Source organism: Rhinatrema bivittatum, unplaced genomic scaffold (genome assembly GCF_901001135.1).
Source record: "Rhinatrema bivittatum unplaced genomic scaffold, aRhiBiv1.1, whole genome shotgun sequence".
Taxonomy (NCBI): domain Eukaryota; kingdom Metazoa; phylum Chordata; class Amphibia; order Gymnophiona; family Rhinatrematidae; genus Rhinatrema; species Rhinatrema bivittatum.
The window spans coordinates 59,422-84,564 of NW_021821241.1; the positions used below are offsets into that span (position 1 = coordinate 59,422).

General features: G+C 44.2%; 1 protein-coding gene across 1 annotated transcript in view; it reads right to left on the minus strand.

Moving 5' to 3' along the window:
• LOC115082536 (negative elongation factor C/D-like) overlaps positions 1-23,993 on the minus strand; it is a 44,824-nt gene extending 20,831 nt beyond the window's left edge. Inside the window, 15 exon segments of the mRNA XM_029586763.1 lie at positions 7,493-7,588; positions 9,476-9,590; positions 11,523-11,662; positions 11,902-11,960; positions 11,963-12,035; positions 12,248-12,413; positions 13,117-13,247; positions 14,256-14,408; positions 14,491-14,598; positions 14,721-14,830; positions 15,721-15,768; positions 15,771-15,829; positions 16,013-16,125; positions 21,700-21,876; positions 23,894-23,993. Of these exon segments, the coding sequence (XP_029442623.1) occupies positions 7,493-7,588; positions 9,476-9,590; positions 11,523-11,662; positions 11,902-11,960; positions 11,963-12,035; positions 12,248-12,413; positions 13,117-13,247; positions 14,256-14,408; positions 14,491-14,598; positions 14,721-14,830; positions 15,721-15,768; positions 15,771-15,829; positions 16,013-16,125; positions 21,700-21,756 (1,428 nt within the window). The 5' untranslated portion in view covers positions 21,757-21,876; positions 23,894-23,993.
• Between the last annotated feature and the right edge of the window lie 1,150 nt (positions 23,994-25,143).

Below are 25,143 nucleotides of genomic sequence, written 5' to 3' on the forward strand. Positions count from 1 at the left end.
AACCAAGTAAATATATATATATTTTTTTTTTTTTTACCGTTCGCCACCGGCTCCGGGACCACCTGGGGGGAGTGACCCGAGCTCCCCAGTATCACCCCCAGGCTAGGAACGCTGGCAAGGGCCCTCAGCCCACCCTCAGCGAGCTCAACTCCCAGGAGGGAAGGCCCCCGCGGGACCTCACCCCACCCCGGGAGGAGACGAGTTCGGACCTGCAGGCAATCAACTGCGGTCCGAGCCTCACAATTTTCTACCAGTCAAAAAAAAACAACTAAGAAACTAAAGTCAAACCTTCCTTTTTTTTTTTTTTTTTTTTAAACTAGGCCTCAGCTCAGACTGCAGGTTTTGCACCCTCTCCACCTGCTAGGAGACAGAAGAAGACTGCCAGACTGTAGGTGGCACCAGCCTAGATATAGGCGGAGTTTTGTTTGTAAACTTCTGTCTCCATCTGCTAGAGGGGGGGCATAACCCAGGAGTCTGGACTGATCCGGGTACGTACAGGGAACACATGCCGTCCCTCGAGACTCGCGTGCGCGCGGAGCCGCACGCGCGGCAGGCGGCCCCGACGGGCATTCCGGCCGAGATCGCACGAAAAACGCCGCAGCCCTAAGCAAAACGAACCCCCCCCCCCCCCCCCGAACGAAACGTCGCGCGGGAGAGCGAGAGAGAGAGAGAGAGCCGGCGCAAAAGTAACAAAAACCTTTTTTTTTTTTTTTTTTTTTACTAAAGTCGCTGACCAGGGTGCTGAAAAGCCTCCGGGCTCCACTGGGGGTGAGTGAACCGGGCTCCCCGGTGTCACCCCCAACGCTGCTGCCAGAGGGGCCGGGTCCTCGACCCCAGCAGCGGCCTCTACCAGGGGAGGATGATCCCCTCAGGATCTGGCAACCCCCCTGGGAGGCACTTCCACCGGGAGCTTCCTGGCCCAAAACTTTCTAATTCTTTTTTTTTTTTTTTTTTTACTATGAATTAAAACAAAAAAGGAAAATCCCCTTTCTGTCCTATGGTTTTGTTTTTTTTTTTTTTTTTCTATCCCTGACTGGCTAACTCCAACCCCAGGGATTCCAGAGACTGTGGGTGGACCTGCCCCATCTGCTGGAGACAGAGAAAGACTGAGGGGCTGTGGGTGGCACCTTACTATATGTAGGGAGCCCGACAAGTTTTACTCTGTCTCCACCTGCTGGTGCGGAGTCACAACCCAGGTGTCTGGACTGATCCGGTACGTACAGGGAACAAAGCTTTTCTCCGACAGTGTCCACTACAAAGCTTATCCAACGCTAAAAAACCCCCAAAAACAACAACAATCTCTCAGAAGAAAAAGGACACTTAGGTAGAAAATCACGACTATGCTCAAAAATCCGCGTGTCATTTTGTGAAGCTTTGTAGTGGACACTGTTGGAGAAAAGCATTATTGGTCACCTGGTTTGTACGTATATTTGCACAATTATTGAATTTAGATCTTGAAATAACTTTATACATTTTTTTCCCTTTTTTTTTTTTTATACATTTTGGCCCATGATGTAGCCCATTCGGCAAAACATTGACGTCGTTGGACCGTTTTGGGACCATTACATGAATTAATCATTAATCCCTCCCTGTTATTTTTGCAACTATGTTTGATTATCTGTATTCTATTTGATTCTTGTAAACCGTTATGATGGCTGCACCGAATGACGGTATATAAAACTGTACAAATAAATAATAAATACATAAATTATCTTTTTGAAAAGGAAAATTGGTTCTTAGCTGCTAATTTCTGTTCCTGGAATACCCCAGATCAGTCCAGACTCCTGGGTTTTGCCTCTTCTGCAAGCAGATGGAGCCAGAGAAGAAAAGCTTTACTTGACACTGCCTCGTAACCTAGAGTGCCACCTTCAGTCCCTCAGTATGACCTGACCCAAGCAATAACAGAGACCCTCACTCCTCCCTCAACGAGCAGGAGGATGGCAGAGCCCCAACTCATAACTCTGTGATCGGAACCTCCGGGAACATGAAGTAGAACACCACTGCCCCATGATAGTCCAATAATATGAGTGGACTTTCTTTAACTTTCTGGACTGATTTGGGGTATTGCAGGAATGAAAATTAGCTGGTAAGAACCAATTTTCCTTTCCTGTTCATACCCCGCATCAGTCCAGTTTCCTGGGATGTACCCAAGCTCCCCTAAACTGGGTGGAACCTAGATAGTCCTGCTCACAGTAAACTCTCTCCAAACCCCATGGAGTCCAGAGCCTGAACATCCAAGCGGTAATGTTTACTGAAAATGTGCAATGACTTCCAAATAGCCGCCCGACAGATGTCTTGCGGTGATAGCTGCTGATACTCGACATCACCTGCACCCGAGTCAAATGGGCCCTCAGCCCTTCTGAATTGGGATGACCCCTGCAACGTATGCCAACGCAATCGCCTCTTTCAACCAACGCTCAATCATAGCCGTGGATGCCTTGCACCCCTTCTTGGGCCCATTACAAAGCACGAAGAGTTGATCTCCAGAAACTATTAGTCACCTTGAGATACCTCAACAATGACTGCTGAACATCCAGCACGCAAAAGCTCCCTCACACGTAGCATCGACGAATCTAAATCTGGAAAAACTGGAAGTTTATTTATTTATTTTATTTATTTATAATTTTTTATATACCGCCGCTCATCAAAGATATCACGTCGGTGTACAGTGAACAGGAACTTACGCCGGAGCGTTATACATTTAACAGGGTTATATAAGCGTTATACATTTAACAAACGTAAGTATATAAATATTTGAACATAAATCAAGTAGAATCTTTTAAAAACAGAACTACCATTTAGTTGTAACTTAACTGAGCTGAATTAAACAGAACTGGAAAGTAAAGGGATTCTAGGAAATTAGGTATGAGGTATAAGTTTGACTGTCTGGCTAAGATACAAAGCCAAAATAACCTTTAGAAGGAAGGAGGGTACCGTGTGCAACTCCATAATCTGTAGACATGGATCTCGACAAGGCAATGCCTTAAATTCTGAAAGTCTTCAGGTCGAACAAATTGCCACTAAAAAAAATCACCTTCAGGGTTAAATCCTTTAGTGTCGCCTTCCTTACTGATTCGAACGGTGCCTCATACAGCCCACTCTGAACCAGATTCCACAAGCGACAAGGCTTCACCCCTCTTTGGAAACGAACCACATCCGGATGCGAGGCCAGAGAAATTCCCTTCACCTTCCCCCTAAGACAGTCTAAAGCCGCCACCTGAATCCAAAGTGAATAAAAGGGTAGTCCTTTAACCAGACCCTTCTGCAGAAAAGACAAGATGTGGGAAACTGAAGTGTGGGCAAGCCTCAAAAACTCTCTACACCCTGACATAAGCGGAGGATGTGGACAGCCTTCTGGCCTGTATTTCCTCAGGATAAATCCCTTCATCTTAAGTGTTCCCTTTTAAAAGCCAAGTTGCGAAACGGAAGTGATCCACCTGATCCAAAAATATCGGACCCTGACAAAATAGACCTGGAAGATGACCTAACCACAATGGGCTGTCTACCACCAAGTCTACGAACCACAGATGAGGAGGTCATTCCTTCGTCACTAGAATCACCGTGCCAGAGTGCCTCTCAACACGAAGTAATAACTTGCCCACCAATGGCCACAGAAGAAACACAAAGAAGAATCCCCTGTGGCCATGGTAGAGCCAATGCGTTTATGCCTTCCCCTCCATGTCTCGTCTGTGACTGTAAAATTGAGGTATTTTGGTGTTCTGTCTCGACGCCATCACATCCTTACAGGGAGTTCCCCACCTAGTCCGAAAGGAGCAGCACTTCCTCTGACAGTTCCCATTCTCCTGGGTCCAGGACTTTTGTATTTTATTTCCTTTTTATTATGTTTTATTTCTTAATTTTATGTATGGTACTCTGTACATCGCCTAGACATATTGTTAGTGTTAGGCGATTCATAAATTTTAACAAATGTAAATATGCCTGCATGTTTTCTACTCCAGCTATGCGAGATGCTGCTAAGATCGCCAGGTGTTGCCTCACCCAGTGCATCAATTTCTGCACTTCTTGAGCACCCCCTTGACGTCTGGTCCCTCCTTGCCAGTTGGTATGTCACCGTCGTCATATTGTCTGACAGAACATGCACCCTGTGACTCTAAACGCACAACCCTCGTCTCTAACTGATTGATAGACCATAAAACTTCCTCCATGGACCATCGGCCCTGCACCGCCTGTCCCCGACACACCGCTCCCCACCCAGATAAGCTGGCATCGGTGGTCATTATTACTGAGTCTGGGACTTCCAAGTCCATTCCTTGTTCCAGATTGGCCCGACCAAGTCACCAGGACAGACTGGACCTGGACTCCCCCTTGAACAGGAGAGGATTTTGAAACTCCTCTGACAACAGGTTCCAACAGGAGAGGAGTGCCCTCTGCAGGGGCCGCCTATGAGCGAAAGCCCAAGGAACCAATTCTAGCATCAATGTCATGGACCCTAGCACCTGCAGATAATCCCAAACCTTGGAAACTGAGGGGCGGCAAACCTGCTTCTACAGCTTTATCAGTCTTTCCTCTGTAAAAATCACCTTGCCAATCCAGGTGGTGAAAACGAGCTCTCAGGTATTCCAGTGACTGGGATGGTTTTAAGTGATTCTTTGATAGGTTCACCACCCATCCCAAAGACCTCAACCTCTCTAGGATCCTGTGTACTGCCTGATGACAGATCAGACAACTTTGCTCAGATGAGCCAGTCATCGAGATTCGGGTATACTAGCACTCATTGCCTTCTGAGCACTGCTGCCAGCACCACAATCACCTCTTGGTGAACATGCATGGAGCCATCGCCAACTTGAAAGGAAAGGCACAAAACTGAAAGTGATCTCCCAGAACCATGAACCTCAGAAACTTCTGATGCTCCGGCCTGATTGGAATATGCAGATATTCCTCCAAGAGGTCCAAGGATGCTAGGAATTCTCCTTTTCAAACCGCTGCTATCGAAACTGTGGCATCTTGAGGGCTGCATTCACTTTATTCAAGTCCAAAATCGGTCTGAACGTTCCCTCCTTTGTTTTGGTACCACAAAATATATGGAATATCTTCCCTTTCTTTGTTCCTCTCTGGGAACCGGCAGTAAAGCCCCCAGACTCCACGAACAGTCCACCATTTGGTGAACTGCTACCTTCTTGGTGTGAGCTCAGGAGGATGTAAATCTCTCACACCGGCTGAGGAAATTCTAACGCATAGCTGTCTCTTATCACATCGAGAACCCATTGGTCCATTGTGATCTTGGCCCACTTTTCGTAAAAGAGGGCTAACCACCTTCACCCGCCGGTAGAGAAGAGTGGACCAGCCTTGTTTCATTGTGAAGACTTAGCTCCCCTGGAGCCCTGGCCTGAGTTAGCTTGGGTAGGCTTTCGCCCACCTCAGAAGGATTGGGCCCTGCTTGAGACCTACCTCTGAAATGAAGAAGAGCCTGCTAAGTGGAGGATGCTGAGGAAGACATCCTCGCCTGCAAGTGCGGTACCCAGCGCAAAACATGCTCTTTGCATAAAACTGCTACCTACAGCAGCCCGCATACCCAAAGCCAAGACCTCAAAAATTCTCTTGAGGTGAACTTCCAATTTTCAGTCCTGGCACATCTTTCAGTGCTGTGGACCCTACTACCGGAATGGTTGAATTCTTGGACACTGCAAAGACCTTTGGAAATGTTCAAAGCGTAAGCGTTTCCTCTGGTAACAGATACAATTTTGCCATCGCCCTTCCGACCTTCAGTTCAGTCTCTGGAGTGTCCCACTCTCTCTGACCACCAACTTCTTCACTGAGTTGTGGAACAGAAAGGCCTTTGCTGGACCTCTCAATCCGTCCATGACAGGATCTACTCCTTCGTGGACAGACTCTTCCTGTGGCACTTTAATGCCAAGTTCTGAAAGCACAAGTGGAATCAAGGGCCACAATTCCTCCTTTCGAAACAAGCTGACCACCTTAGGGTCATCCCCCTCGACCACAGGCACCTCCTCCGGACCAGACATTGGTGGAAATATCTCTGTAACCGTGAATCTGCCGCCTGCTCTTCTGAATCCTTAAAGTCCTCTGACTCCAGAAGGACTGCGTGGCTGCCTCACCAGGCCAAAAATCCTTCGGATCCTCCCAGAGCCTTTCGCCTCAGCCACTTTGGGCCGTTTTGTAGGCCATGTGTAACTTTGTGGCTGATCCTTGGGACGAGAGAGCTTCGCTCCTCTAGCCTTCCTGGTCAGCTACATCCCATGCATAAGGAGGACAAAATCTGAAGAGAAAGAGGAAGTCCTCTAAATCTTTTTTCAGATTCAGATCCTCTTCAGAGGCTTCCTGTGCCCCCACGGGATCATGAACAGCTGGAGATAAGGGTGGAGGGGAATCCATCACCTCTCCTGAAGCTTCTCTCACAGCTGCCAAAGGCCAAGATGGCCACCACTCTCGCGCTGACAGGGAAGGGATCCACAGCTGTCCCCGATGCTCCTGACACCTTTCAAGCTGCCAACCCTGAGCCCCAGAGATGCATCAGGTTGATCCTAATTGAACCGCACGTACGGCTCTCCGCAAGCCTGAAAGCTGCTTGCTCGACTCTTCCCCGGCGCCATTAACACGTGCTGCAAACAAACAGCGCGGCAGTCTGCCTTGATGGGATCCCCCTGCAGCTATCAAACACTAGCGCCTTATCTGCCGTGTGGACCCCACACCAAGACAACTGCCTTCAGAGCCCCGATCCCCTGCAACTAACAGGAGCAGAGTTCTCAATCTGTTCCCTTATTTTTTTTTTTCCAAACAAACTTACTTTGAAGAGAAAAAAAATGATACTTCCCTGAAGGCTGCAGAGATGACCGCTGGATCCTCAGGGTTCTCGAGCTCCAGGGAAGGAGGGGAGTAGGGATCTGGATCACTGTCTGGGTACGAGTGTAAGTCAAGGGTCACCAACCCTTTGCTTGTCCACGTCAGCCAGGGTGGAGTGGCCCCACAAGATACCGCACAATCCCCGAGGAAGCCTTTCTTCACTGGACTTCATTTTTTTTTTTAATCTATACTCCAGATGGCAGGTTTTGCACCTCCACCATCTGCTGGAGACAGAGAAATACTGAGGGACTGCAGGTGGCACACTGGGTTATGTAGCAGTGTCAGTAAAGCTTTTTTTCTCTGTCTCCATCTGCTGGCAAGGAGGCAAAACCCAGGAGTCTGGACTGATCTGGGGTATGAACAGGAATGGATATTTCAGATGTTTTAGCAACATTGTAACAATTTGCCATGTGTCTTAAAAATCCAAGGAGATTTTTTGGGACTGATGATTGTAGCCGTAAAGGTGAAGGTTTCATTCACCGGAGGCTGTCTGAAGCCTTTTTCTTCCAATTTAAATAAATCATCAGGTGTTTCTATTTTCAGTTTTTTTTGTATGATGCTTTTTGCTCATGTTAGCTATTGGATGAAATACACTACAGAGAAGCTAATATTAGTTCAGCACTGCAAAGTTTTCCTGCAGGAGGCTAAGGGAGGAGAGAAATCTTGTTACCTGCTCCATGACGTCCAGCTGGGAGTGCTCGGTCTCAAAGAGCTTGACAAGGAGCTGCAGAACCTGAGGATGCAGCAGCTGATGGCAGGTGCTGATCTGGAAGCAGAGGGTTAAAAGCAAGGTCAGCTCAGTCCTTTCCCTTCCAGAATGTATTCTTTTCAGACGCGTATACAGGGGACTAACTGAGTGTGTGGTGGCTCAAGTACTGGGCTAATAGCAGCCCCGAATAGCTTTCACTGCAGGAACGCTCACTGACAATGTAGCAACATCACTGTGCAAGTCTTTATTAATTTCCAAAATTAAGATGCTGACAGGTGGTCTGACGTCCAGAAAGCTGTCTTTTCCCCCTGAAAAGGTGACTAGTGTTGTTGCGTCCGTCGGTCTCAGACGGCTTCAACCCTTGTGCCTCACCTTTCTCCGCTCTCCCGCTAGCCTTGTGAATATTTATTTATTTATTTATTTATAGAATCTTTTATACCGAGGTACGTATAGCTATACATCACCTCGTTTACAGGGAACAATAACTTAGCAAACAGGCCTGTACATATACAGTTTACATAGTAGAACATAATCAGAGAACAGGCTTTCCATTAAACAGCAACAGTCATACAAATAATATAAATAATGGCATCAATAATGCCATTATTTGTATTATTTATATTTATTATACAAATAATATAAATTTTTTATATTATATATTATATATAAATTATATATATTATTATATATTTATTATATATAAAATTATTTATATTATATACAAATAATATAAATAATGGCATTCAATAATGCCATTATTTGTATTATTTATATTATTATACAAAAATATAAATTATTTATTTATATTATATATAAATTATATATATTATTATATTATATATATCTCTATATATAAATTATATATTTATTATATCTAGATATTATATATAATATATAAATTATTATCTATTATCTATATATAATTATATATTAAAATTATTTATATTATTATACAATAATATAAATAATGGCAAGCAGAATATGGCTGCCGCCACATCTGCTTGCGCTCTCTCTGGCGTCCCCGGAACGACTATGGCAAAGCCTCACGCCATGGTTTCTCCTAAGGGCCTCCTAGTGTGCTTGTGCGCACACCACCCACGTCTTTATCCACGTCATGGCGGGAACCTCGGGGGCGTCCCCCTCAAGTGACGTCACGCCATTGGGTACTTTAGCCTACGCTTGTTGCTAGCTCATTGAGTTAGCAAGGATTGGATACGCCTCCGGTCTAAGCTACTCTGCCGCTTTCCGTGCTGCCACTGGAGCTCTCTCTGCCCTTCGGGGCAATCTCTAACCTGGGTACCCGCTCCTCGGGGACCCCTTTGCTTTCTTTCAGGTGCCTTACTGGGATCAAGGTACTCGCTCCTCGAGGGCCTGCTCTCCCTGCCTGTTACCATCTACTTCTGCCTAGTGAATCATCAACCTTACAGCTTCCATCTAGTGAGTAATCTTATTCTCAGTCTCTCTCATCTACAGCTCTGCTTGCTGGGAACCTATACCGGAGCTCCTATACCATCATCTGGTGAGACAGGTTCCCCTCTGCCGAGGGGTCCCTGGACTGCTACCTCTGGATCAGCTCACTACTGCCCCCTCTGGTGGTACACATCAGCTGTACAATAAAGACAAAAACTGTTTGTGCGTCCTGAGTCTAGCCCAGTACTGTGGCTCCCCACGGGGCTCCTCCCCATGGGCGTGGTCATCTCCCACAGTACCCAGGAATCCACTCAAACACCCCGAAACCATAACAGTGTTATTTTGGCTTCCATATCTGGTTACACAGGAGTTTTTATTTCAAAAATGAATACTGAATGACTTCCCTACTGTCAAGGATTTAACCCGGACTGCTGCAGCAGATTTATCTGGGCTGGCTCGAGAGGTGCATTCTGAGAGGACTCCTAACATATGCAGTTCACATCCCACAGGCTTTCTCCTGAGCAGTTGAGGTACCTCGTCTAGTAACGCCAGGTGCACGGGCGTGTGATCCGTCTGAAGCTGGAAATAGCGTGGCTCCGATACGGTCCAGTCCACCCACCTGAGCACCCCCATAGCCACCACGGGGAACCTGACAGAAAAAGCACAGCTGCAAATCTGCACCAAACCCAATACAGACGGCTGACAAAAACTAACTCATGGCAGGGCATGGGCTGTAATAAGAATATTATTGCACAATCTGAACTCTGAGCACAAGGTTAGTGAGTGCTGGAGCCAGGGGAATGGAGCTGGGCTTGTCAAGTTAGCGGCTCTGTGCTCTTCACTAAACAGCCAGAGCTGCCTACCAAAATCCTGTAACTCAAGTGTGAAGAGAAACACGGAGGTAGGTAAAATCGAAATCAACATTGCCCTGGAGTATTCCACCAGTTGTGCCTGCAGAAACATTTTAAAATATACAACCACAGCCTGGTTATACCCCTCTCTCATTCACCTTACTGTCATATACTTTGGGGAAAAATAAAATATATCACTTAGAATAAGAGAAGATAAAAGATATAATTTAGGTACAGAGAAGGGTGACCAAAACGATAAGGGGCCTGGAACAGCTCCCCTATGAGGAAAGGAGGATAGGGCTCTTTAGCTTGGAAACAGAAGGCTGGGGGGGGGGGGGGGTAGGGGTATGAGTGAAGCTATAAAATCATGAGAGGACTAGAATGAGTTAATATGAATTGATTATTTACTCTTTCAGATAATAGAAGGATAGGGGGCACTTGCTGAAGTAAATAACTTCAATTGGAGAAAATTCTTTAACACTCAACACACATTAAGCTCTGGAATTCATCGCCAGAGGATGTGGTTAGTGCAGTTAGTGTAGCGGGGTTAAAAAAGGTTTGCACAAGTTCCTGGAGAAGTCCATAAATTTCTATTAGTCACTTTGACTTGGGGAATAGCCACTGCTTATTACCAGCATTAGTAGCATGGATCTATTTAATGTTTGGGGGATCCTGTACTTGTAGCCTGGATTGGCCACTTTTGGAAACAGGATGCTGGGCTTGTTGGAGCCTCAGTCTGACCCAGTATGGCAACTTCTTATGTTCTTAGAATCCAAACCAAATTCCCTGCTTTGCACATGGAATGCTATTCACAACCCTTTTAGTTCTGCAGCATTAGTCTGCGATTTCAGGTTTGATTTTAGGATCTCTCGCACTACCCCTAGCCGCTGAACTATGGGTAAGGCATTCCCCGATTCCTGCTGGAGGACTCTGACTTTGCTGAATACAAAATGTAAATCTGGTCTTAATGCTTTTTATATGAGCACAGAAAATGTGATAAATTTTAAAAAAATTACTTCTCACAAGAGACAATTATGAAGGCCGTGTTTTTGTTTAGAGAAGTTTCTACACAAAGTGTTTTCTCTGGATGGCCTGCAGCTGGTTGATTTTAGCAATTCTTATTCCAATAGTTAACTGGATCAGACCGCACATCTATGTAACCAAGCATCCCGACTCCAAATGTGGCAAGCAGCAAGGACTTAGAGGAAGTGTACAAAAAATGAGGCGCGCAGAGGGTGGTCCATGCCGTCACACCTTGTTCAGCTGGGGTAGGAATCCGGCAGGGCCGTATACAGCGCGCTCACCTGATGCGCTGATACAGCGCGCTCACCTGATGCGCTGATACAGCGCGCTCACCTGATGCGCTGATACAGCGCGCTCACCTGATGCGCTGATACAGCGCGCTCACCTGATGCGCTGATACAGCGCGCTCACCTGATGCGCTGATACAGCGCGCTACAGCGCGCTCACCTGATGCGCTGATACAGCGAGCTCACCTGATGCGCTGATACAGCGCGCTCACCTGATGCGCTGATACAGCGCGCTCACCTGATGCGTTGATACAGCGAGCTCACCTGATGCGCTGATACAGCGAGCTCACCTGATGCGCTGATACAGCGAGCTCACCTGATGCGCTGATACAGCGCGCTCACCTGATGCGCTGATACAGCGAGCTCACCTGATGCGCTGATACAGCGCGCTCACCTGATGCACTGATACAGCGAGCTCACCTGATGCACTGATACAGCGTGCTCAGCTCGGCCACCAGCTCTGAAGCTCCTTTGTTCTCATTGCAGCACAAGCTGTGAACGGTTTCCACTGCTTTGGAGGTTGACTTCAGCTCATCTTTATTGATGTTCATTCTTTTGTTCTTGAAATAAGAGGCAAATGTCATTGTTAAATGAAAATTGGGGACAAGACCAGGAATGGGGCCCCAGCCAGAAACCCTGGATTGCTTTATGGAAGATAATGACTGCATGGAACTGAGCAGGCGTCAATTAACTACCGACGCTAAGTTCAGATCTGCTCCGTTTACATTAGCTTGATCCGTGCAGACCTCTTCACGGCTCTCAGTACGACACCCCGCTGGACACACCTTAGTTAGCTTACCTTCTTCCAGGTCTCCACCACGCTGGCTGCATAGGCTAAAATGTGGATGTACTTGTGTTATGGTCCTGGTTGATTTTAGCTCCAGGTTTGAATAAGGAGTGCATAAACAGATCCAGGAAAGCTGGCACTCGAATCTGTTCCGAAAACAAATCAGTCACCACCATGCCCCACACAGGCTTGCACAGTACAACACTTAACAGAAAAGCACAGAATACAGGTTAGAATGATTGAAAGGATCTGAGGAGCTACCAGTCTCACACAGATTAGATTCTTCTCTTATGGATTAAAGGAAATGAGTTTAAGGTTACTGAGCTGCACATAGTAAGGAAGTGACTAATCCACTGACCAGTTCCACCGGGGGCGGGTCCATGCTCGTAAACATTTTGAACAAGACAGTGATGTCTGCTGGATTCAGTGCTCCTTTTGACAGCATGGCACCGAGTGCTTGGCATGCACGAGGGTATGAGGCTGCAGTGCCCAGTGCCAGTGTGATCTGACTGGCATCATGACCCCTACGAAAGGAAAAAGTAGAACACTGTCACCTTGTTAAAACAGATTTCAGTCTCTGCTCCCAGCCCATGCTTTGCCTTCCTTCACCCCTCCTCCTGCAGGGCTAGAGCTACCCCAGCACCCCAGGGAGAGAGAAGGGGATGAGCTGCAGAAAGCAGTTGCTGCACCCAGCTCCCATCCACTTTACACTTTGGACAAAAAACAACTCTTGCTCTGAAATAATTGCGCTTTAATAAAGCACAAGACAGAATTATCCAGAGAAAAAGCAGCTCACGAACAAGGAGTCATGATGCAACGTTGAAAGTGGACAAGCTCCAAAGGCCAGCAGATGCCTGTAAGCTGGCGGAAGAGGTGGCAGGAACCAAACCAGAGACAGAATTTAAGCACGCGTGGGGGCAGATACAGAGGGACAAGGTAGGAAGGGGACTGGAGACTGCGTAGGGTTTGCAGTGACAAACTGGAGAGACCTTACATGGCAGTGGTGCTGGCCTTACCGAACATGAATGTTCTAGGATCATTTGCTTCTGAGGTTATCTGGCATAAACTGAATCTCTCCAATGTCATTCACAAACATGTTCTTTCCAAAATATGTTCTTGTCCCTCCTGATTTAAGATTGCTCAGTTGCTACAATGTATATACTACACTTTTCATGGGCTGCAGTCTGCGCACTGGGGGTTTGGGTTTATAATAAGATCCATTCTTACTTCTCATGGGCAAATCTCTGCACCTCCTGAGCAATTCTGCGTACTGCAGATCCACCCTGTTCCTCCTGGGCTAGTATGGACATTATAGCCTGGGCAAAGAGGTAGGTGTGCTCCCCATGGCACACCATTTTCTATGGACATGCAGAGAGAGACAGCGTTAGACCTCTTGGATAAAAGCTGAAGCTCCTCAAATAATATTAATAAAACAGCAGGCAAGAAAATGCTAGAAATTCCTAAATCATTCATTTCTGGTTTGGGTGGAAAAACAGCAAAACTGCAACTGTAGGAGATTCTATAATGCATTGACTGGCATTTACGTTCTTTCGATTTAATCCCCTGCTTCTTTTCTATGCTCCAAGTTGTATTACTCCCTTGTTTTATTGTAACTGCATACCTTAGCCTTCTCTTGTTTAATGTTTATTATTATTACTATTATTATTATTAAGATAAATATTAGTTTTTACCTTTTGTTACCTATCCACTTGTTAATTGTAAACCGACATGATGCGATATCTATTGTGAATGCCGGTATAGAAAAACTTAAAATAAATAAATAAATAAGTGATGGGAACACCCTGAATATGAGAGGCACAAGTGAAACAAAGTGAAAACGAAATCCTTCCGCGCAGCAAGAAACTTTAAATCAGACAAATACTAAGATCTGTCCATAAACTCCTGCCCCATTAAGAAGCTTGGTGCATGTTATAAACACACAGCCACATCCGTAGTAAATGCAGCGGCAGATGATGTTAGTGCCTAAGATCCATGAGTGCTTCTAAAGGCGAGAGGGGAGAATATTATCATCATCATCTTCTACCTACGCTCAGGTAATCTGAGGCTAGGAAATCAAATGCTAAGGTTCAAACACTCTGATTCCCTCAATAAAGCTTTGGCCAGATTAGTGCCTAATTATCCTATTTCCTTCATCTACATTTCCCACTAACGTAAAGGACATTTTGTATTTTCTGTATAGCATCATTCAGTCCTAGTCCCTTCAGTATGGTAAGTCCCTTGGTAGGGGAGATCCAGGCTTAATGATCCCTGGCAGGATCTCTCTCACTTGCGCTATCAGGTCATGAAAACAAACCTCCATAAAGCCAAAATTAAAAAAAAAAACCCCAACACACAAAAACACATACTGCAAACTCAGGAAGATTCTTCTCCAGATTCTCCTCTCCTCCATCTAAAATTGTAGCCAGCGAGGTGCGCAGGACCCTGGAGAACACTTCCAGCTGCTGGCAGGCTGTGGACACGCTGGTGATTTCTCCCTGATACCCAGCATCTGAGATCAGCTGCAGCAGAAACAGAAACTGTGAGGGCAGATGCCAGCACTCATATGGACGTGCTACTGGTTAATGACTATGTGTACATTACTTTGACAGTAAAGTTTAGCATCAGGCAGTCAGGGTGCGCTTCAGCGAGTTTGTAAAAGAGATCTCTCCACGTGGTGTGTGCAATCATCTGTTCAAGCCAAGCTGGAGTCTGCCAAGATCAAGGACAGGACAAAAGAAAGATCTACTTGTAAGCTTAACCGATGTTCTCTCTAGACTACACTGACGTAAGTAAAGGTGGGACACCGCCCTTAACTTCCTTCTCAGCATTACCTCTCCTTCCTCTGTAAAAATTGAATCAGCCTTCCGGGGATCGAAGTGTTTGATCAATAAACTCTTCAGGTGGTTTTCTACAGTTTCCTGGACCTGCACGGGTTCCACACCTGAAAGAAAGCAGAGTTTGCAGGTGGAAAGTGAGGAAGTTTGGCTGAAGTACAGCAAAAAAAAAAAAAAAAAAAGAGAGACATTGTATGGATCCAGCCCAGTGGGACCACTGTGCCCTCCTATTCTGGAGACTCGAATTGGATTCCCAAGCTCAGTTTGGGCTCATTAGACTGGACAGGACTGGGGTTTCTGCGGAGGCCTTTACAGCTCAAAGGTGGGAAAAAGAAATGGATAACAAAGACTTTATTTTAGACAACTTAATTTCTGTCTATTTCTGGATTACGATAACTTTTTTATATTAACTGGAAGGCATCATTGAGCCCAATGCATGATTTACGCATACAAGCTCCACGTACAGGAGCCCTGCATCACAGCCCCATAACTTTACTCCAGCTCTGATCAACAGTTACATTTTCTGCATTAGGAAACCATACGTTAGGCGCCTGCACCTCTCTGCCTTAACAGGGGATTTAAAAAGAGGAGGAGCTCAGTGTTAAACAGGTTTGTGCACACAAAACCCCCTGCTGCACTGAGAGTCAAGTCTGCACACCCAACCTTGCAGATAAAACTGCCCAGCACATCTTATTATATCAGGGTCATTGTTAATGGCACATCTGATCAGCATCTAACCTATGCACAGTGAGTGCTGAACAAAACACACCTTTCAATAGTGGAAGAAAAGCTTTTCAACAATACATTTTACTGCACAAGAATCACCAAAGTGCAGTTTAAACCGGAATTCTGATGATTAAAGATTTATGAGAGAGAGAGAAATCATTTATTACACGTTGGGCACTCTTGTATCTCTCTGACTAGGCTCTTTCATAGCCTGGGAATAGACTTTGAAAGCAGACAGGAGACCCCATTTTAGATGGAGAGATCAGCACACCTGACTGAATGAGCCACTCTGCCAACAGGTTCACCGTCTGTGCCACGCAGTGTAATTCTCGGATAAGAGCTGGATCACATTCTCGGGAGAGCCTCCTGCCTGGAAGTATCTGTACAAAGCACAAAACAGTCATAGCTTGACCAGTAAGGAAGGAGTAAAATTATTCTGCAAGGTCATAGGAACGGCACAGGGCTTTATGCAAAATCCACAGTAGTCCGGTAAGCTTCGTATGCCTTTCTCCCTCCATCCCCAAAACCCAAGGAGTGGTTACAACCATCTCTTTCCCACTCACCTTTTCAGTGTGTTAAATATTGCAGGTTCCATGATGTAATCTCGACTGGAGAATTTAAGCAAGCATTCCTGCTGGACACCAGAATCATCTTCACCGTCCCCATAGCCCTCATCCTGTTGTTAACAAACTCAAGCTCAGTGACAGAATTGCCCTCTTAAAATTCTTTGATAGTTACAATACAAAGATGTTTGTACATTACACTCACTGTAAAGAGTATTCATGGTTCCCTGAGCCTTTGGCACCGAGTCAATTCTCTTTCCTTAAAACTCTAGCTGCACAAGCTCTTCTGAAAAGCCCTATATTTATATAACTCTACCTTACAAACGCCACAGGGAAGCTCTCATTGGCAAAATGCAAATATCAGAATTAACCAGCAGCTGGGTCTAGTAGGCTGCAAGCACTGTAACAGCTGGAAGTCTTAGCATTCATGCATCAGGGTCTGTCTGACAGGATGCATGTTCCTTGTACTGACTGCAGAAAAAAGTGAATGTCCTCAAGTGACCCAGTCAAAGCCCAGATTTGAATCCATCGAAAACCAGTGCAAGACTTTAAGACTGAAAGAGCTTGAGCTCTTCTGCCAAGAAGGGGCAAAAACTGCACCTCCCTCCTGTGCCAGGTTGCTAGAAACTTACCTTAAACGACTCAGGGCTGTAATTGCTACAAAAGAGGCTTCCACCAACTATTGAATCAGGGGGTGTGAAGACTTTTTGTTTTTTTCCTACTTAATTACTTTTGGAATGTTTCTATAATTGTGCTTTCATAATGAAAGTGTAGAGCATGCTCTGTAAATTAGTGAAACAAATTCCTACTTCAGTGCATTTTGATTTGTATTTTTAAACAATAGAATGTGAAAAATGTACAAGGGTCGAAAAACTTTTTGCAAGGCACAGGAGGTGAGCTAAACAGTGGCTCTTGCATGTTCGTTTACCCAAGGGGCTGGAGAAACTGTCCTGGATAAGGAAAGAGCTCTTACAGGCAGTCACACTCTATGGCTGGCAGCTGGGGTACATCTTAAGCAGTGTGCACAGGCCAACTGATCTTTTTCTGCTGCCATCCTACTATCTACTGTTTATTTAAAAAAATGCGAATGCCGCATCATTCAATGTCCTGAGTGGCTTCTAATTACACATTCACAACTATGTTACTATATTAAGGAACGCATTGACAGTAAACTTGAGACTGCCACTGTACCCCAGCCTGAGGAAGTTCAGTCCCATCCTGTCATTTCCCCCTGTAAGATCTGCCTCTTAATTAACCCCAAAATTGACCATATCACACTTCCTAACAGCAGCCACAGGTAAGGGCTGCTGTTAGGAACCCTCTGGAACCCCAGAGGTAACCAGAGGTGCAGCAATAATATTAGCAGGGCTCTTTGCTGGGAAGGATGGGAGACACACAGGGGATGGCAGCAACAGATTTAGTGATGAAATAATGATAATGGACTTTCTTGTATGTGAAGGGTGAAAGCTGGAACTATGAAGGTAACTGCATCTGTCAGCTGGTTTCCTGTATACAGATGTTTGTAGATAGCCACTGGCAGAAACTGTGGTATCCAAAAAGGTAACTCTTTCTATACTGTAGTCCATTTTGAATCTGATTGAAGGATGGAATGAATTATCATTATACATAGCCAAGTCGCTCTGAATCAAAAGGCAGAGATGAACACCTCAAACTCCTGACTGAATCCTTCAAACATAAGGACAACCACCCAAAATATTCTCCAAGAAGCCTGCTTGCTCATTTAAATACTCAGGACAAATGAACTGCAATACAAAGAAAATGAAAGAGCATGTACTGTAATTACATACATCCCAGAGTTGTATAAAAACCCTATAGCCATTACTTCTATAGGATGAAACACAAAGAAATACTGGCCTTCAAGCAGCCACCTAATCTGAAGCAAAAATGAGTAAAAACCAAACCTCTAACAGAAACTCAGAAAGAAGAAAATGGTACATATACCCTGCAGTGTACTAAAACTACGCCAAGGCCTATCACAGGACCCCAGGGGAAAACCATTCAGCATAAGGGGATCCTCCGGATACTTCTCCTCCAAGGTGGTGCATATCATTCAATGCAGAAAAATGTGAAAAAGCACGCTACATTGGCAGGATAGGCCAAACGCTAAAGGCAAGATTCAATTCACACTGACACAAGGTCAAAGCCACAGGGAAGACCAGGCCACCGCATTAATGACCTCATAATCAGAAAAATCAAGGAAAATGTAAAACAATCCAGGAAGGCAAGACGTTTGTAGTCAACATGATCAGACACTTTGGAACCGACAAAAAGATTCACAGAAATAAAGATTAACAAATAAAAGTATATAAATAAATATAGGATCTAGGCTTTAAATAAAATATGCGGGTACATCAGAGAACCCTAAAATAGGGAAAGTAACATCACTAACGTTTTAGTGGTTCTCAACCCTGTCCTGGGGACTCCCCCAGCCAGTCGGGTTTTCAGGATATCCACAATGAATATGCATGAGAGAACATTTGCATGCACTGCCTCCATAACATGCAAATTTTCTCTCATGCATATACATTGTGGATATCATGAAAACCCGACTGGCTGGGGGGGTCCCCAGGACAGGGTTGAGAACCATCCTTTCTTGTGGACTGCGATTCAGCTGTATCCCCTTTTTAATGAAGGCATCTTCCATGTGACTCATTTGCAGTTCAAAGTCTCTTTCTTGAAGTCCAGCTCTAATGCAAGTGTGTCATCGTTTCATTACAAGCATTTTGTATATATTTGACAATGTTTTAGGTCGATATCTATATTTATTTCTTTATGCTTTTTATATACCGTTACTCCAACAGAAGATCACAACGGTTCACATAAATTCTATGCGATTACATTGTATAATATTGTATTCACAGGATCTTATTTAAAGTAATTTTATCTATTTTAATACTAGTGAAAATCAAAACATTCAAAGTTAACAATCTAATATTGATATTTACTGTTTCAGTTTTGAATAGATTTTAGTCAAATTATTTGCTGTGCTGAGAAGTAATATTTCTGGAAAAATAATGTTCATTAAGTGGCTTGTCTGATATTTTTTACATTAGTTCGTAGGCTTTTCTGAAGAGCCAGGGCTTCAAGTTCTTGTTTGAATTTCTTTTTTTCCCCGTTAACAGTCTTATTGATTCGGGTAGATCGTTCCATAGTTTGGGTCCAGTTATTGTGAACATTTGTTCTCTTATTTGGGTTAGATGAGTGTTCATATTTGAAGGAACTAAGAAGATTGTTGTTTCGAGATCTGAGATCTCTTTGCGGGCTGTAGCTTTTTACTGTTATTCCTGGAGATGGATCATAGTTGTTTACAATATTAAAGATGAGGGATAATACTTTGTAATGGATTTGAACTTTTTGGAAGCCAGTGAAGGTTGATTAGAGAAGGGATAATATGATCAAATTTTCTAGCTCCTATAAGGAGTCTTGCTGAGACATTTTGGAGAATTTGTAGTGGTTTAATTGTGCTTGCGGGAAGGCCCAACAGAAGTGAGTTGCAATAGTCCAGGTTCAAAAATATTAATGTTTGTAGGACTGTGCAAAAATCTTGGAAGGTAAGTAAAGGTTTTAGATGGTGTAAGATTCTGAGTTTGGAATACCCAGATTTCATTATTTTGCTTATATGTTTTTTCTTGTTGATGTTTTCATCAATCTGTATTCCAAGGTCACAGACTTCATCTGAGGGTGTAATGTTGACTATTCTAAGGTTGAGGGCGAGTTGTTTGAGATTTTTGTTGTCTCTTCTTGGTTAAGTGTAAGTTTTAGAAGAGAAAGTTCTTGTTGGATTGATCAATTAGTTCATTGTTAACTGTTCTAAGTTACACTGTAAAAATAAGCAGCCCATGTCTTATTTACTGTTCAGTTTTATGTGAACCGATGTGATATCTCGATCGAATGTAGGTATACAAAAACAATAAATAAATAAAAATAAATAAATCTCATGTATGTTGTTAAGGTTGCTGTAGTTCTTTCAAAGGTTTTATCAAATGGAATGGAAAATTTAATATTATCGGCATATATGACAAATTTCATGTTCAGATTTTCTAAGAGAGTGCATATTGGTAGGAGGTAGATGTAGGGTTGCCAAGAATGCTGAGCCTTGTGGAACTCCTGTGTCTATTGTAAATATGTATGATAATTGGTTGTTTAATTTTACTTAAAAAATTCTATTCTTAAGGAAGGAGGAAAACCATTTGTGAACTTTTCCGTCAATTCCAATTCTTTTTTAGTTGTTGGCAGAGTAGATGATGGTCCACAGTGTCAAATGCCGCTTTTAAGTCTAGTAGAACCAGTAAATATGATTCATTATGATCAAATCCTTTTAGTATGTTTGTTAGGGATATGAGTAGAGTTTCAGTTGAACGTTTTTTTCTAAAACCAAATTGATCTGGGAATAAAATATTCCCAGGTGATTTTCTAATTGAGATAAAACTGCTTTTTTTAATGCTTTTCAGTTGAAAGTTAAGTTTGAGATTGGTCTATAGTTGTCCCAGTCATCTAATTTTCCAGTGTTATTTTTCAAAGTTGGTTTCACAAAAGCTTGTTTTGCTATCTTGGGGACTATTCCTTGTGATAGAGAATGGCTTATTATTGCTGTGATTACGGTGTTTACTTTTTTAAGGGTTATAAATGCATAACACTACAGCGAGTTTAGAAGTGGTGTGAGTGAGGAATGAATGACTAAAGCAACTGAAAAATATGTGTGCATTTGTGGGCCAGTTTTTTTTTTTGAATATTTTTAATATTCTTTGCCATTGTGTAATAAAGCTTGCAATGAGGCTTGCTGGGCAGACTGGATGGGCCGATTGGTCTTCTTCTGCCGTCATTTCTATGTTTCTATGTAACATTCAGCATCTTTCTAATCATTTAAGACATTAGTGGTGTTACCTACCCTATTTTAGGGTGGTTCTCTGATGGATATATATGTGTGTATATTATATATATATATATATATATATATAACACACACATACACACACCTTTTTATTGGATAATTTAATACATTTCTCGACCAGCTTTCACAAAGAAAAGGTATCACCTTATATATATTTTTGTTAGCCTTTATTGCTGAATGCTTTCACCCTTCCCCCTCATTACTGGAATGCCTTTTAAGATTCACTTATGGAAGCCACACTACTTTATATTTCCTGGTAATGCCACCTTGCGCTCACTTGAATTCTTACCTCAAAAAGCTAGTCAAGAATTGTATTAAATTAGTCCAATAAAATGGTATCAACATGTATACATTGTTTGGTTTTTGTTTGTTAACTTTTAGTGCATTCCAGCGGACTAGCACGGTAGCCACTTCATGCAATAATAATAAAATAAGGAATGCTTAATCTGTGATTTTGAATGTTGTGTGTTGAACTGTTTCTTTAGTAATCTATGTTTTATTGTACACCGCTTAGTTCAACTTTCGGTTTATAAAATGTTTATGCCAGTTGGGCGCCCTCACAACCGCCAAGCGAGCCAGTTAGAAGCGGGAGACTACAGGCCGGGCCCGGCTTTGTTGCATTCTGGTACCTGCGCCACCGGGGTTCAGACGGCAGCTGCAGGACTACAAATCCCACGATGCACGGTCCTGCAAACCGCCACTGCCGCCTCCTCCCTCACACAGGAGCGCCCAAACCCGGGACGCTCGGAGGCTCTGGGACCACCTCGTCACTCACCCCGACCCGCTCCTCCCAGTCCGCGGCCACCGCAGCGCCCAGGAACTCGTCGTCCATCGGGAGAGTAGGAAGTCGCCGTCACCTTCATCCGGCCCTCGCAAATTGCGTCAGACGCAGTCCGGCGCCTGCAGAGTGCGTCACACGCAGCCCAGAGCCTCGCCGTTGAAGCAGCGCCCTCTGCTGGCCCGGAGGGAGCAATGAGAGGAAATCGATCAGTGGGAGGAGAGCCAGGGTCGGCAGTGGACCAATCAGCTGCAAAGCACTGACGATGTCACAAAAGCACTTTGCGAGCGCTGTTTAACGCCGCCCTAGGGCTGAAATTGGCTTCTTATGGCTCAATAGAATCAAAACGATCGGGCAGGATGACTCTTACACGTGTATAGCTGGCACAGCAATTGTGAATCCTTTTCTAAAGTCCCTGTTACTAGTATCCTATAAATCAGGGGTAGCGAACACCGGTCCGCGAGGGGAGGAAAACAGGAAGAATGCTGAAGTCATCGTGGAGGGGGAGGAAAGGGGGGGGGGGGGGTGAGTGGAGAAAGAGAGGAAGATTAGAGGTGAGGGGGACAGAATTATTTCTTCTCATCCCACTTCCCCTCCGTCTCCACTAATCACTGGCAAGAGCAGGGTGCCCACAACTCAAACGTTCTCACGTCTCACCATTTCTTAATCCACATAAGTGACAGTCCTTGTTCCATGGCGTTTATAATCTAAGCAAGACCAATAGCCTAAGAGTAGCCAAGGGTATCACTCACTGATGCTATATAAACAATGTCTTGTGAGGGCAGTCTTGTAGATTTATAGCACAGGTGGCAAACTCCAGTCCGAGGGCCACAAACGGGCCAGGTTTTCAGGATATCCCCAATGAACATGTCTTGTAGATTTATAGCACAGGTGGCAAACTCCAGTCCTCAAGGGCCACACACAGGGCATGTTTTCAAGATATCCACAATGACTATCTCATGCATATTCATATACATGACTGCCCTCACAAAGCTTCCTTTATAGCATCAGTGAGTTATACCCTTGGCTACTCTTAGGCTATTGGTCTTGCTTAGATTGTAAACACCATGGAACAAGGACTTTCACTTATGTGGATTACGAAATGGTGAGACGTGAGAACGTTTGAGTTGTGGGCACCCTGCTCTTCCCAGTGATTAGTGGAGACGGGGTTGAGGGGAGAGGAAATGGGATGAGAAGAAATAATTCTGTCCCCCTCACCTCTAATCTTCCTCTCTTTCTCCACTCCCACCACTTTCCTCCCCCTCCAGGATGACTTCAGCATTCTTCCTGCTTCTTTCCCCTATCTGTCCCTGACTTGTACACCTTTGCTTCCAGCTGAGGCCCAAGTTCTGGACACACAGCTGAAGACCTGGGAACTTTGCAGTTGTCACTTTAAGATTGGTGTTAGGTAGCAGGAGTGGGAAATAACATGTATCAATCTTCTTTCTCTCTCCCTTTCCTCCTCTTCCTCCACCAGGGAGAACCCCAGCCTTCTTTCCCTTCCTGACCCCAGCACACTTTTGCACCCACCCACTATAAGTCACAGTTCCATGACTTGTGCACCCCCACGCTACACCCATCTGAGGCCCAAGTCCTGAAATCCCAACTACAGACTGAGCTGCGGCTGCTACCTGTGGGTACTCCACTCTCACCCCTCTCTTCCTGCTCCCTGCAGGCTTCCTGAGGAAGGGAAAGGGGCTGAAACAGTTGATAGATCAGGAACTTTCTAGAATTTCCATGGAGACCCAGTAATTAATGCAAATTCCTGGTGGCTCTGGGTGAAATCCAGACTTCCTAGGTGTGAATTAACAGTAGTAGCATGTAGCAGCCACCAGTTGATGATGTAAAACAAGTGGCTCATACAGCAGAATGGCCATACATAGACACTTGCCTACATTGCCTCAGTTACAGTTTCTTTTCAGTTCATCACATAAGAACGTAAAGTTTGCCATACGGTCAGAGCAGGGGTCCATCAAGCCCAGCGTCCTGTCTCCACCAGTGGCCAATCCAAGTCGCAAGTACCCAAACATTTTAACTCACACTTTAACTATACTCTGAAACAGGGGAGGTTGCTGTTTTTCATCACCCTTTTTTGTGCAGGCATTTTGGTTACTGCTACAACTAAAATTGCCCCAGTCAGTCTCTAATGCTGACAGAATTTGGACTCACACAAACCATTTCCAGCACCTACCTTTGGCTGCTGTTTGATTGATGAATCCAAGGCTATTTCCTAAAGGCAGGTTGAGAAGAGTCATTGAGTTGGGCTTTTAGAATTCTCTCTTCGGTTGATTCATACCTATTAATTATTTATTTAAAATATTTATAATTCAAAGTTCTAGGCGGTTTATGATAAAAACATCCATAGTTACAATAAAACACAAAATACAGTGCCGAGCCTGCTAGAATTGTTACATTTATCAAAAACCAAAACCGTCACCACCAGGCACAGATATAAGTGCTGCGCTTTATTTATTTTAAAGTTCTTGCTAAGCGCATTTCCAGTTTGCAATTGAAAACGTCCGGGGCGGTGTACAGATAAAACCCGCACAGTTTAAAGTAGAGAAAATAGGTTTTCGTTTTTAGATATTTATTAAACAAATAAAACGAGCTGAAGAATTACAGTGTACAAAAAGGGCTCCCCATTCATCATCTTTCATGCCCTTTATAGTCACTTGAGGTTGATATATTACAGATGTTACATACGTAGAATAAAAATAGTCCTCTCATTGCTCTCTGCCTCATCCTTGGGTTCTCCAGCAGCACCTCCCTCCCTCCGCTCTTTGAAGGAATATGGAAGTGAATGAAAGGATGAGGCTTGCCCAGCTTCCCACCACTTGCAAGCAAAAAAGTGTGCCATTTGTCAAGGATATAGTTCTATTTCTTTGTTATAAGTGCTAAAACCATTTTCTCCTAGGTAAACTGAGCAATAACTTTCCAAAGCACACCCGGAGAAGGGCTGAATGCTTGGTTCTACGGCCCCTTCATCAACACCACAACCATCTGCCCAGTCCAATCCATCAGCAGCCACTTGTTTTTAAGAGACTTTTTTTTATTTCGACTAACAAGAACAGTCTAAATAACTTATGTTGTTTTAAGCAACACTCAGAATTATTTCACAAAACTAAGCCACCCTTTTGTACACAAGAGGCTCTGTCAAACTGCTTTCAGCACATGGTGGGGTTCCAGGACTCCTGCCCTAAGCTCAGAGGCAGTTTGAATAGGAACCATGAAAATCTGGTTATCAACGGGTCTTTTTTTTTTTTTTAATGGAGCTTTGATTTTAAATGATTTTCACTAGGTGATTCAGGTCTAGTGTCATCCCACCCCTCTAAGCTCATAGAATGCATCCAGTATGCTGGGCATGGGACTTATATAAGTTTATAAATGAATTGTACAACATTTCCTGTTCTACAGTTCTTACAGGTTATCAAAGCCTGACCA